This window comes from Dendrobium catenatum, unplaced genomic scaffold, assembly GCF_001605985.2.
Source record: "Dendrobium catenatum unplaced genomic scaffold, ASM160598v2 fragScaff_scaffold_1347, whole genome shotgun sequence".
NCBI classification, from domain to species: Eukaryota; Viridiplantae; Streptophyta; class Magnoliopsida; order Asparagales; family Orchidaceae; genus Dendrobium; species Dendrobium catenatum.
In genome coordinates, this window is record NW_021319809.1 from 88,130 (window position 1) to 103,311 (window position 15,182).

The window sequence follows — 15,182 nt, forward strand, 5'->3', positions numbered from 1 at the left end:
CCATTTAATTTTAAATATAAAATAAATTAACGTTCGAATCCTCCAACATTCAGATTGGGGCAAATAAAGCGACGCCTTTAGTGGACTACACAAAGGTAACAACTAGCAGAGTGAATCAACATCCACCTATTAAAGTTTACTTTTGAGCATAATCTCATCAAATTTATTCTAAATTTTATTTTAAGAGTGGCAAATATAAAATTTATCGAATAATTATGATATAATTTTTTTATAGAGAAATTATTGACGTTGTTGTTGTATGTTAATGATATAAATTTTAATTATTTATTTATATATTATATAAATCTAAAATTATATAATATTATGTTCAATATAAAATTTTCATTTTAAATTATTTTATATTTATATATATTATAGAAGTTTTAATCCTCCTTAAACTTTGGATTTGTTCTCACAACTTATCCTTCACCAACTGTTCATTAGAAATGAATGTTTTTCAAGTATGGGGACTCTAACTCAGAAAGAAGAAGAGGCTTCTCAGCTGGCCTTGGCTTCTATGTTGGCTCTCCTGCTGGCCATCAGTTGTTTTTAGACGCTTTGTGATGGTCTTCTCTACATTGATTTCCTTTGTGAGTGAGCTTTCTGTCATCAAACACTAAGGGTTCTTCTTTTGATACTGCCATACGTTTATCGCTATGTTGTTTTGTTTGTTTGTGGAATTAACAGATATAATATTAAAGCGAAACAGAAGCTGCAGTAGAGTGTGCAAGAAGCTACAGAAGGAAATTTCATTCGTTCATCTACTCAAGAGCTTTTACCACTAGGTAACTTTTGATGGTAGATTTTCTTAACTATGGTGGCCTTATTCTTTCTTGAAATTATTGAGATAACAGAATTTGGTTATAAATTATGCATAAGTAAAAGTTTCAATGATTAACAGTAAGGAGAACAAAGTGATATTTCCATTGCTTTGGCTTCAAACTTAAGCTGTACGGAAGGCATTAAATGAATTCCAATATGTGGGTATAGGGAGCTCATAGAGACTACATGAGCTCGCCTCAGGAGCTTGTCTAAGAGATACACTCGTCCAAGACATGGACCACTCAATGAGGGACTTGCCAATTAATTAAGCAAGATTCAACAAGGTTAGGTACCCACCCTAATAAAGCTCGCCATAGAGAAGCATGACCAAGGAAGAATAGACCATGGAGAAGCTTGATTGAGAAGAGGAACTCACCTCAAGAAACCTCAACCCAAGGGGATTATCGTCTCATGAGAACTTATCATGAAGACGTGAAGAAAGACTTGTCCTAGTTGAGGTTATTAGCTTCTCTCTGGGGGGGCTCATCCAAATAACAGGAGATGTACACCAACCAACTTCTCAATAATGGCCACATCAATCATGTTATAGTCTATAGCTCAAAAAAAAAAAAAATACTCGTCAAAAGCACCCACCTAAGATACTCGCTGATGCGGAGCATTTTAGTTATAGCCTTCCTTAGGATTATTATATCTAATTTTATACTTGTTTCTAGAAGGTTCTCATGTTGACTTATATAAAGAAGGTTGTAGTAGATAACAGGATCATGAATATTATATCTCATTTTGAAGCTTAAGCTTTGTGATTGTGTGTTTATTCCCTGGATTGGGAAAACACTCAAGCAGGTCCGTTTCCCGGAAGATCCACTTCATCAATTATGGTCCTGTGAAGACGTAGATGTGATTAAGCGAATGAAAGTCATTGGCCAACTAATTCAAGACGTACATAAATTGTTCGGTGAAAAGCATAATAGAGAAATGATGTGTATAATAAATAGGATGAATCTTCCTACTGACAATTTATCTTATACAAAAGAGAATTATCCATCTGTGTGTGGTTGCAGAACTTGGGATTCTGTTTTTGGCATTAAGGCTTTGATAGACGACTTATTTGGAGAGCTTCTTCTTATCTATGACATAGTGCCCAACAATAGCCATGAACGACTACTCTTTGACAAGCCAGAATCAATGCTTGATTGGAAACAGAAACTACATTTGATCAAAGGAATAGCATCAGATGCTCCAAAGTACATGAAATTCTTGAGTGAAAGAAGTGATTATGGAGCTTCTAATTCTCATCTGATTTATCTTACTTCTCCTGCTAAAATCACGCTTACTAATGATGATCTTGTTCATGATATGAGGATCCCACGGCAAGACAAAAAGATGTTTGATTTTGTGAGTTTCTACGAACCGCATACTACTCATATGATTTGGACTTTGGGTTATCTTATACCTGAATTGACGAGAACAAGAATGGTGTTTGCTAGCATTAATGTTTTATCATTCGGAGGATTTCGACTTGAGAACATGTACAAAATAATTAAAGTCTTCGACCCAAGAGGATTGATCATAATCTTTCTCCCAATGAAGAGCCTCGACGGAGTCGAGCTCTTTTGACGCAAGGGGAGAATGATGCGGAGCATTTTAGTTATAGCCTTCCTTAGGATTATTATATCTAATTTTATACTTGTTTCTAGAAGGTTTTCATGTTGACTTATATAAAGAAGGTTGTACGTAATAGGTAACAGGATCATGAATATTATATCTCATTTTGAAGATTAAGCTTTGTGATTGTGTTTTTATTCCCTAGATTGGGAAAACTCTCAAGCAAGTCCGTTTCCCAGAAGATCCACTGCATCACTCGCTTAAGAGGACTCTCACTTAGGGCACTCACCCTTAAGGCATTCTCCAAGAGCACCCACCATAGAAGAACTCGTTTGATTAAGGAGAACTTGCCTCGAGCAATGTGACATACACCTAGGAAGTAGGAGATGCTTATTCAACTAACAAAAACAACTTCATCTATTCAGCCAACACCTCGATTGGAGGTGCTCGCCTAAGGCACTCACCGAAGATACTCATAGGATGTGTCATAGAGCCATGTTAGATGTAGCTATCCATGGCACTACTACTAGAGTCTTATCCACATATATGTAGAATTCAAATAATATATTTATTAAATTTTAAGTGAAGTATTCTTACAACCTTTCAAATCTTATAAATATAGGGTTAAAGTGTACTTTTAGAAAGTTATGTTATTTTTACTATTCACTTAGAGTATTAGATTCTAGAGTTTTTCTTTTTACTCGTCTATTCATCATTCTTCTCTCTTTTTTCCTTTGCTACCTAGTTAGATTTGCCAATAGGGTTTAGGCGTCACACAAACAAATTTGGATTCAAGATTTCCTTAGATGTTGGGTTTGTATTAATATTAGTGACTAGAAGATGAGCACTATGTGGAGCTGGTTAATGGGATCAGGAGGCGTTGTTGAACATGAGGCAAATAATAAATTTTAATGTCGTGGGGAAGATGAGCGCACAGTTGGATAATTGCAAGAGTCTGAGCTTAGAGCCCATCGAGTCTGCACTTTCATATACTTGGGATGATAGGAATAGATGATGGAGCCTCACCATACATAATGTAGAGTAGGCTTGGTGGTCGATTTGATATACGGGGCGAGTGGCAAGTAGGTGATCCACTAATCTCTTACTACCTCCACAATAGGCGACTTCCCTTCGTAGGCAAGGACCAATGGGGGCTTGACGATCGTTGGACAAGTTTTTTTGTGGTACACATTGACTATAAGTTCCTTCGTCGCAACCCATCGACTACCTGCTAGATTTCTATAAAAGCACATGCAAATGCAAATATGCACTATCATTTTTTTTTATTAAATTTCATTCCTATGATAATATGAATTATAAATTAACAACTCTCAATATTTCATACTTACAAAATTTTTGAATGTTTCATGCTTTAAAAAAATCGGTTAAAATAAAAAAAAAAAAATCTAAAAAGTAACGAAATAATCAAAATTATGAAAGCTGAAAAAAAAAGAAAAAAAAATATTTTAAAAAAATGCGCCAATTATGTTGTGGTACTCATCATGTGGAATTGCACATCCCTAAGGGTCACTAATTTGGGCAAGCACTCATAGCTGTCTGCGGGCTAATGGGACACCAACAATGGCAAAAATAAAATAAAATAAATGATATTTAAAAGCAATATTGTCAGCAAATAAATAACAAGACAAAAATAGAAGCGTGAGTGCGAAGAATAACAATGACAGAAAACAAGAAAGAGGGCTTCAGAAAGTTGGCGGTGATGGTGGAGGGAAGAGTGAAGCTATGGAATCACAAGTAGTCAACTTGCATTTTATATTTGTTTTTGGCCAACCTTGCAAATTTTATTTGGTGACTGGGTGTAAATAAATCAAGCCAACTCATGATCCACCTGTGCTCGACTCGATAAATTACTCGTGAGCCAAATTTGATGAACTAAGGAGCCAAGTTTCAGATAGCTCTGGCTCGACTCGTTAGCTCGCAAAATGGCTTGTTTAGAAAAAATATGAACATAAAATACACTTCAGATATATTAGTGTTCATGATTTTGTCTATAAAATGAATTTTGGGGGAGAGAGTGACAGCGAGTGAGCCGCATAGCTCCAAGAATTTATACTTTACTTGATGCTCTAATATCATGAGGAGGTTTATTTATAGCCTTGTTATGTCCTGGAATATTCGCAGCGGTAGAGAAATATAAATTTTAATGTCTTAGATTTGTAAGATGATCCAACACGAATACAGATAAAAGTGAGGGTGTAGTATTCATAAGGGACACCAAGATTTTTACGTAGAAACCCTGAAAAGGGAAAAAACCATGGGGTCTGGCTTAGTGTGAATGAATCCACTATTATTTGCAGTCGAGTACAAATGAGGCCCTTTCTTGAGGAAAGGCCTTGGTTTTATGTAATAAATATACATCATATAAAATGCATTACATGAAGGGACTTGAAAGAATCACTATTGACGTGTTTGTTTGGTCGACAGGACCATAGTCGGCGAGTGATAGTAGTCGGAAAGACTGTTTTCGGGTGAGTTCGACGTTAGATAGAAGTCCGACAAAAGTTTGGGGATGGGAAAATGTCCAGCGACGGGTGGAAGTTTGATGATGGACGAAAGTTCTACGTTGGGTAGAATTCAAATGAAAGTCTGACGATGGAAGAAGTCTGGCGACTGGTAGATTTTCAATGATGGACGGAAGTTTGGCGTCGGGTAGAAGTTCGACAAAAGTCTGATGATGGGAAGAAGTCTGGCGATAGGAAGAAGTCGGATTTTGGGTAGAAATTTGGTAATGGGCAGATGTTTAACGTCGGTCGGTGGCCGAGAGGTGGTCAAAGAGGAGCTTGGTGGAAAGAGAACTCTTCCTTCTCTTCTTCTTGGGCCTCTTCCCCTCAATAAAAAATAAGGGGTCTATTTATAATTTTTTGAGAGTGCAAGGCCAATACATAGAAGGAAGATCAAGGGTAAATTGTGAGTGGTTTGAATGGGCAGATGATGTTGAATCCCTTGATCATGGTGCGTTTATTGGACATTTGAATATCTTAATGATATCAAAATTTGACAATCTTGGGCTTGTTGGATTTGCCTCGTCGAGCCGCTTGATTTGACTATAAGCATGTCACATTCGAAAACTGTTTGATAATCCAAATTATGCTTTAAACCTTCCCGATGCGCTTTAGGTTATTGATTTGGACACATTTGAGCTCGGATAGGGTCGAAATTGGTGACTTTGGGTTCATATTTTTGAGACGTTCGGTTCGACTATAAGTTTGTTGAAATCAAAGTTCAGATAATTTTCTATTTAATTTTTGAAGTTTCCAACTTGATTTTTCTTCAAGATTCGTGCCCGATCAAGATAATTTTTTAATGATATATCAATCCTTTAAAGACTCCTAATAACCTAATAATTTTAATGACAAACCAAGGCTTCATTTGGGACATCTTCCTTGATGCTTTTTAAAGAAGCTTTCAAGTTTAAAGTTTTTTTAATTAAATTTTTTTACTAAAAAACTATTTTAAAAAAAAGCAATAAGAAACGTGAGCCAAACGAAGCCTAATACTCATTAATCCCCAATAATGGCTATTATTATCACTTAATCAAAAGGTTCAATTATAATTGTGATTAATTGTTTACTATTATATGTGATTAAAATATAGTTAAGATGTGAAAAAAAAAGAATTATTTAAGGTTTTATCTAGTTTAGTTTTGGCTATAAAGTTTCTAGTTTTCAAACCATTTTTTTTTTAGTATCGATGGTTTGTTTTGATAATGTAGATCTTTTGATAGAATGTTCATACCACATGGAGCTTATTTGATCTCAAAATTAACTTTTCAAGTCAAATTAGTTGTTGATTTGATTTTCCTAATATTCTCTAATATTCATGCTTTGTATTTCAACATGGTTTGAACCTTTATATGGGCCAAGGTTAGAATGTTGTTTGAACTTTGGTTTGAAATCATTGTTTGAACGAATGTTTGAACAAACTTGTCCCAAAATATCTTTGTTCAAACATCTCTTCACATATCGGTCTCATGATAGTTTCCACAGCAAAATGTATGATGCAGATCTTACGATGCCTTTTCCAACAAGCTTTGTTCGCGTATCAATCCCATCATCGAATCCTGACACCGATGAGCTGTTGTTTTCACACATCATCAAAACCCTTCAATTGTCGCTCCCAACAAATCAGAATTGAACCAGGTTCAAATTTGGTTCAAACCAATGTTCCAACCAAAATTGAATCATGTTCGAAATCAAACTAGATCAACCCTAAATCCAATTTCGGATAATTTTTTATTGAGCACCCTATGAATACGAGATGTTAATTTTCAGTAGGCATAACATTATCTAAAATGAAATCATAGGCATATTTCTCCAGAACAAAAATAAATAATTGATATATATATTTCTTCAATTATATGTACTATAAAAATTATTGAGATGCCGTTGATATCTTATGGGATTATTAAAGAGGATGAGAAGTTTAAGTTAAGAGAATTTCATCGGTGCTAATATTATTGAAGATAAGCTCTTCTAAGGGGCCGTATAATTGTATTAAAAAATAGCTTATAATAAAATGGACTATATGATAAAGGAATGATTGGCTTAAGGTAAAATAAACTTAATATAAGCCCAAAAAATAATGATGGTTGGTGGTCTGCAGCTGCATCGACGCACAATGACAACAATATTGGCGGGCAAGGATACTGATGTTGGCGAGCAAGGACAATGATGATGGCGGCCTCTAGTAGGCAGTGATGGTTGCGTCGGGTGGCAGTGGAGGCATCGTCAGATGATGATGATGACGTCATGAGTCGATCGATGTTAACTAATGGGTGGTAACAACTTGTATGTGAGGACGACAAACATCGACCAATGACTGGCAATGGCTGGCGGCTACCAGCAGATGATGTTGTCGCCATATTTTAAAATCGATCAAATATGATAATTTACAAATATGCCAGAATTAAACTATATAATAAATTTCAAATTCTTCAAAATCTCTTTTAAATAATTAAACACCAATAATTTCAAAACAAATATTTTACGCCATTTTTACTATCAAATAAATAGGCCCTCATAAACTTGGATGAATGGTTATCATTATACAAAGCACTAAATTTTAGAGCTGGAAAACAATCATTTTTTCTTTTAAAAAAATATTAAAATAATTATTGGTGTTCATCCGTCTCCAAAGTTCCTGCCATGAGGGGCTTATGAACTTAACATCGCGGTCGGAAGTTAGGGATCGGGGGACTCCATGTAACCTCACGATTTCCCGAAAGAATAATTTGGCAATATTGAGAGCATCGAAAGTTTTCTTACACGGCACGAAGTGCGCCATCTTGGAAAAACGATCGACTACCACCATGATAGAGTCATTACCGCGACGTGTGCGTGGTAAACCCAGAATGAAATCCACACTGAGATCCTCCCAAATTGAGTCAGGTACTGGTAATGGCATGTAAAGGCCGGTGTTCTGACCCCCTCCCTTATAATTCTGACAAATCGAGCATCATTCCAAAAAATGAGCTACGTCACGACGTAGATGAGGCCAAAAGAACTTGGCCTGGAGCTGTCCAACAGTGCTGTCACGCCCCACGTGTGCTCCCAAGCTATCGCCATGCACTTCCTTGATGATTTGTTGTCTCCAAGACGAATTAGGAACACACATAAGGTTTCCTTTAAATAAGAATCCATGGCGGATGGAATAATATGTAATCGGTTCAGATCTTAGACATTTTTGCCAAATTACCCCAAAGTTTACATCTTCCGGGTACAGATCCTGCAATGATTCTAATCCCAAGAACTCGGTCTGTAGCTGTGTGACCAAAGCCGCCTGCCGGCTCAAGGCATCTGCCACTCGATTTTGCGCACCACTTTTATGCTTCAACACAAAGGTAAATTTTTGCATGAACATTAACCATATAGCATGCATCCGATTAATGTCTTTCTGTGTGTTGATGTATTGGAGAGCTTTGTGATCTCTACACAGCACAAAATCTTGTTGAAGTGGATATGGCTACCACTGTTTCAAGGCCCGTACAACTGCATATAATTCTTGCTGATATACTGTCCATTTTTGCCTGGTGGTACTTAATTTTTCGCTAAAAAATTAAATAGGTTTATTATCCTGTGACAACACAGCCCCAATGCCAACTGCATATGCATCTGTCTCAACAGAAAATAGTTTGTTGAAATCTGGCAAGGCCAGTACGGGAGCGGTAGTAAGAGCCGACTTAATCTGCTCAAAACTGGTTTGCTATTCGTGACCCCAAAAGAATGTTTTAGACTTGAGAATATCTATGAGTGGTGCAGTAATAATACTAAAACCTTTTATAAATCTTCTATAAAAATTTGCTAAGCCATGAAAACTTCTGATTTCTGTGAGGGTCTTCGGAGTTGGCCAATCACTTATAGCCTTGATCTTGCGGGGGTCGGCATTCATGCCTTCTGCGGTTATAATGAAGCCCAAGAAAGATACTGATGATGCAGCAAATTCACACTTTGTCATATTCAGGAAAAGCTTATTATTCCTCAGATTTTCTAGAACACCTTCTAGGTGAATCAAATGCTTTTCCAATGTGTTGCTATAGATCAAAATATCATCAAAATATGCAACACAACAATGATTGAGGAAAGGTCTCAATACCTCATTCATTAATCTCATGAAGGTGGAGGGGGCGTTACAAAGGCCGAACGGCATTACTCTCCACTCATACAACCCTTCCCGCGTTTTAAACGTAGTCTTCCACTCATCGCCAGGCCGGATTCTAATTTGATGATATCCACTCCGCAAGTCAAGTTTCGAAAATATTTTTGATCCGGCCAATTTCTCCATCATTTCTTCCATCCGCGGCATTGGAAATCTAAATTTCACTGTAATTTTATTGATTGCCCTGCTGTCGACGCACATCCTCCACGTGCCGTCCTTCTTCGGAACCAGCAGTGTCGGCACCGCACATGGACTCAAACTGTGTTGAATCAGTTGTTTATCCAGCAGCTCATCGACAATCTGTTGCAATATTGCATTTTCGTTCGGACCCAGCCGGTAGTGTGGTTGATTCGGTAATGAAGCACCCGGTACCAGATCAATTTGATGTTGTATTTCTCTCAAGGTGGCAGCTCGGTTGGTATTTTCTCAGTGCATATATCTGAAAATCTTTTCAGCAATTCAGCTATAGCAGCCGGCATCTCCTTCCCAACAGTAATCGGAGAGATCTCCTTTACTATCAAAGCCATCAGGCTAGTAGATTCTCTCCATGCATTCAACAATGCATTGGCAAATACAGCAAACAGGGCATTACCTTTTTTTGGAGATTCTATTGATGAACTGTAGTTGTGCGGAACCAATCGCAGTCGCCGACCCTTCCAATCAAACGAGTATGTGTTGGCTCTACAGTCATAGGTAGCTCCCACATCGTACTGCCACGGTCTCCCCAAAATAATGTGACACACGTCCATGTCTAGGACATCACATAAAACTTCACTAACATAGTGTTTCCCGATAGAGAATGTCACTTTACATAGCTCCGTTACTGTCATTTCAACGCCCTTCTTGACCCAGCTAATTTTGTACGGGTTGGAGTTCTTCGTGGTTTTTAGCTTCAGAGCCTGTACCATGGATCACGACACTACGTTCTCCGTGCAGCCACTGTCCATCAGTAGATCACACACCTTTCCCCCGATGGTGCACTTAGTCTTAAATAATGCATTTCTTTGGGAGGTGCTGGGTTGTTTTGGAGCTAATAACAACTTTTCCAGAACACAGATTAGTGGTTCCCCGATGTCAGCCTCCACGTCCTCTGGAGTTGGTTCTGAGTCCGAATTATGTTCCTCGAGATCATCTTCTCCTTCAGCATCCAGCAACTGTAATTGGGGTCTCGTGGGACATTCATTGGATTTATGCCCCGATTGGAAGCACCGAAAACATTTAATACTCGATGGTTTGGCATAAGGATTCTCCTTGGCAATAGCTCTGTCCCGGCCTGTTGATCGGTTTTCAGTAGCACGTCCCCCAGAATTCGGTCCTCCCATTGCTCCCTTTCCTGGACCTTGTTGTTTGCCGAGTGGAGAGATTGATGAACTCGCATTTCTGTGAATATCAGCTGACTGGTCTACTATAGGCGAAGTTCTTTTAAATTGTTAGCCTCTATTATGTCGCACAATCTGCATTTCAATCTTCAGGGCGTAGTTGACAGCTTGCGACAAAGACCAAACGGAATTCAATTCCAACTTATCTTGGATCGCCTCCTTGAGCCCGCCAATGTAACGTGCGACAAGTTGATTGGCTGTTTCGTTCAAATTATTTCTAGCACTTAGACGGTAAAATTCTTTAGTGTAATCATTGACCGAACGATTACCTTGGCGGCAATGCTGATATTGCTGATACAACATCTGCTCATAGTCGGTCGGAAGGTAGTGACCGCGTAATAATTGCTTCATCCTCCTCCAATCCCGCACCGGGCCGCGACCTTCTCTTTGCCGTGACTGTAAAATCTGCTGCCTCCACGCACTAGCTCCTGCCTTAAGCCGACAGGCTACATACTTCACCTGTTTAGTTGGTTCAATCTCCATATACTCGAAGAAGGTTTCAACCGAACGCTCCCAATCTAGGTAATCTTCAATGTGTAATTTTCCATCAAAATACGGAATGTCTAATTTGACTCGAAACTCGTTGTTCGGCCGGTTTACCTCCCTCGGTCGCCTCCGCCAATGATTAAACACTTCTTCTTCTTCCGAATCAGAGTGGTCTGAATTGCGGATTTCCCCGGCTTCAAAATCTGAGTCAGATGATTCCACCAACTGATTTTCCCGTGGACGAAGACGCTCTGGTCCCGCTCCCCGCCTTACTACCGGAGCATTCCGGTTGGGAACAATCCGATCTAAACGGATGGTAATTTCCCTTAGCTCTCGGCGTATTTCTTCATGGATCCGATGTACATCATTCTCCAGCTCTTCCGTGCGACGCCCCAGCACATCGTGCGCCGCCCACAGAGCCTCTAGGCTGTTGTCACCGTCGGGAGCCACCTGCCTGCTGCTTTCGGCCATCTAGCTCTAATACCAATACTGATGTAGGATCGTTGAAGAGGCACAAGCAAACAGAAGATCAATGGAACAGTAAGAACTTGCAAGCTTTGCACAGTTCACTAGTATGAGTATATTTCAGTCAAAAACTAAAACTTCCTTATAACATCCTTCTACTAAAGAGTAAAGCAAAAGCTAAAAACGGTAAAGCAAATAAAAAGGAGGCAAATAAAAAGCTATGGCTAAAAACAGCAACGTAAGTGGTAAGTGCTTCTCCTCTGACTAACTAAAGCAGCTCAGATAAGATGTTCCGCAGTCCACTGGAACCCGCCTCTATAATGCTCCGCATCAATTAAAAAATAGCTTATAATAAAGTGGACTATATGATAAAGCAATGATTGGCTTAAAGTAAAATAAACCTAATATAAGCCCAAAAATAATGATGGTTGGTGGTCTACAGCTGCATCGACGCGCAAGGACAACAACGGTGGCGACCTCTAGTAGGCAGTAATGATTGTGTCGGGTGACAGTGGCGGCATCGTCATATGATGATGATGACGTCAGGAGTCGATCGATGGTAACTAATGGGTGGTAGCAACTTGTAGGTGAGAACGATAAACACCGACCAATGACTCGCAATGGCCGGCGGCTACCAACAGGTGATGTTGTCGCTTAAAATCAATCAAATATGATAATTTACAAATATACCAGAATTAAACTATATAATAAAGTTCAAATTCTTTAAAAAAATTCTCTATATCTCTTTTAAATAAGTAAACACCAATAATTTCAAAACAAATATTTTACGCCATTTTTACTATCAAATAAATAAAATAGCCCCTCATAAACTTGGATGAATGGTTCTCATTATACAAAGCACTAAATTTTAGAGCTGGAAAACAATCATTTTTTCTTTTAAAAAAATATTAAAATAATCATGTAAAATCCATTGAGAATCTTTATTTCCAATAATTTTTTTGCAAATTTATGCTCTCTAACGGAGAAAAAAAAATCCCCCAATGGGCGGTGGCTTATCCAACAATAGGCCATCGAATTTTTGTCAGTAATGGCCGGTGGATAAAAATCCCTCATTTTTTCAGAAAAAAAAATTTCAACAAAAATTTAAAATAATTTTTTTTTTTTAAATGCATCAAGTAGCCTTAGGGTTTAATTATAAAAAATATTTAACATGTCTGTGACATACTGATTTTATTTTCTAGAAGAAAAAAAGAAATAATTTCCTAATTTAAAAACAATTTTTTTTAACTTTTTTCCTACAAATTACAAATATTTTATAAGTTTTGAAATTAATTTTTTCCCTTAAACTCAATTAATATTGTTAGCAAAGTTGACAATATTGAGACTCATTATATCATGCCTTCTAGTTGGTAGATTCAAATTTGATGAGACAATGGATTATTGAATCAGGTCAGAGAGCCTTCGGAATAAATACAAATTAATATGTTTAAAATCTTATATAAATGTGTTTCTACCATGAAACGATAATTGTATTATTTTTCCTCCTTAAACTTAGGGTAGTGAGTGCAAGATAAAGTTTGTAGGGGGTTGTTAAAGCTCGAGTTTAATATGCAATGATATGGACTACCTGATACACACCTCACTCTCATTAGAGATGGTGTGATCGTCGATGAAGAAGCTATTCTTACCTTTTATTACATCTAGAAATTTGAATTTTAATCACAAATGCAAACTATGGTATGTAAGGTTCTAAAAAAGGTTATACATGTTGAAAATAACCTATCACAACTTACAAGCTTCTCAATAACAATCATAAGCACTCATTAAGTTGTTTGAGCTAAATGATGCAAAATACACACATATAGGTGATTGAAGTCAAAACTATAGCAAGTTCAACTTCAATGTCTTGTTTATGCTCTATTGTTTTCCTCTAATTAAGAATAGTCTAGAGTTTCTAATGTAGAGTTGAAGTGGATGAGGAAGATAGAGTGTCTATAAGCTTCTCATCTAAATTCTTCTTAAGCATGTGATAAGGTGTGTGTTCAAGGATTCCAACACCTTTTGCATGTGTTCAAATGAAGTCAGGGATATGCCAACATGCATGGGGAACAATATAGAAGCTTAGGTTAGGTTTTGTGAGTTTTAATCTTTGGTTTGAATGGGTTGATGCTAACCTTTTATTGATACCTAATGATTTGAATAAAATGGGCCCTTGTCTCAATTGGCTGCCTAGGTTTTGAGTAAACTAATGCTTCGTTTGAAACAGCTTTTTTGTTGCTTTCTAAAGCAACTTTCTAGTAAAAAAAAATTCTTAAGTTGATTTTTTTTACTAGAAAGCTTTTTTAGAAAGAAGTAAAAAAAGCTGCCCTAAATAAAATGCTAGGTGAATTTAGGGATCTTTAGGTTTGGAGGTTTTAGCTCAATGGGTTATTTTGACTAATTTAGGCCAAAGTTGACCTAAGTTTTAACCAAGGGTCATAACTAGGTCTTTAGGGCTAGGTGCACATATGAATGAGTTATGAAGGTTTTGGGGAAACTTAGGTCTACATGGGTTTCTTAAGTAACCTATTCTTAGGGCATTAGGCTAGGCTGATTATTAAGTTGACTAAGTGACATAATTTAGCAAAGTATAACCCATTGGGCATGGATTGGCCCTTTAGGTCCTAAACAATGTCTGAGCAAAGCATAGGAACTCTAGAGTCTCCTTGAATCAATCTTAATTTAGTTCAATGAGGAAATCTAGGTTGGAGTACCCACAAGCTAAATTTGAATTCTATATTAACTAGGAGTTGAACCCTTATGTTAAGGTGAGCCTTCAATTCTAAGTTAAGCATGGTCTATTTATTCAACCTAGTTACTCTCATGTTAGATATAGATTGTGTAGGTCAATTAGGAATAAATTAACTCTAGTGAAAAGACATTATTTTAGAGTCTATCCTAATAGTGAACTTGATCAAATTATTCCCCAAGTTTTTGTGTGGGTCATAAGGGAGAAATAAGAAGAGGGCTAACCTTATCACAATTAGATTTAGCCATATAATGACAATGTAAATCATACTATCAAAACAAAGGTAGAACAAGCCTATAAAAGAAAAGATTATATTATATGTACTTAACATACATAGAGATAAACATATCAAATTGTATGAAATTGGATAGACTAATTAAACCTCGCAAGTGATCAAACAAGATATCTACAGTCTTTCCTTCTCTTTTTACTTCATATGTTAGATCATGGAACTAAATAATTTAATTTATTAATATTTTAATGCTTATATAACCCTACGAATCAATGATTATTCTATAACAATATTAAGGGTGGTTAGATGTGAGTATATTAAGAAAAAAATCAGATATTGACTTGTTTTCTTATCATGCGTGTAATTAGCTAGAGCCTTCTTTTAAATCTCACCCCTTATTTTTCACAATAAATCTAGTATAATTAATTAATTAATTAATTCCACAAATAAGCTCTCTCTCTCTCTCTCTCTCTCTCTCTCTCTCTCTCCTTTTATGATCATACATTCTATCTTTACTTAAAAGGGGAATGGAATCTATTTCCATGCAAGGAAGAGTAAGAAGTAAGAAGAAGAATGAAATAGAAACAAAAGAATAAAAGGGAAAAATAATGATCACCCCTAGTCTAGCTAAATATTATTTTTTGATTGCTAGATTTTTTTACTCAAACAAGATGCCATATGTGACCATGGACTTAAGGGCTTCCTTTCATATATTTGAAGGTTATACTAAACTAGAGTGTTTACCCCATATGCCATCTCTGTTAGGCCAGCAAATGTTATGATGTTATACTAGATTGGTGTGACTCAA

At 36.9% G+C, this 15,182-nt stretch overlaps 1 protein-coding gene across 1 annotated transcript; it reads right to left on the reverse strand.

The window, feature by feature from the left end:
- Positions 1-9,461: 9,461 nt before the first annotated feature.
- On the reverse strand, positions 9,462-9,971 carry LOC110097058. The gene has a single exon (XM_020823278.1). The coding sequence runs from the start codon at positions 9,969-9,971 to the stop codon at positions 9,462-9,464; it is 510 nt and encodes a 169-aa protein (XP_020678937.1).
- Positions 9,972-15,182: the final 5,211 nt, after the last annotated feature.

Bases quoted from the DNA above. Each gene is read 5' to 3' on its own strand.
- LOC110097058 (XM_020823278.1), bottom strand. From the start codon at position 9,971: ATGGTACAGGCTCTGAAGCTAAAAACCACGAAGAACTCCAACCCGTAC.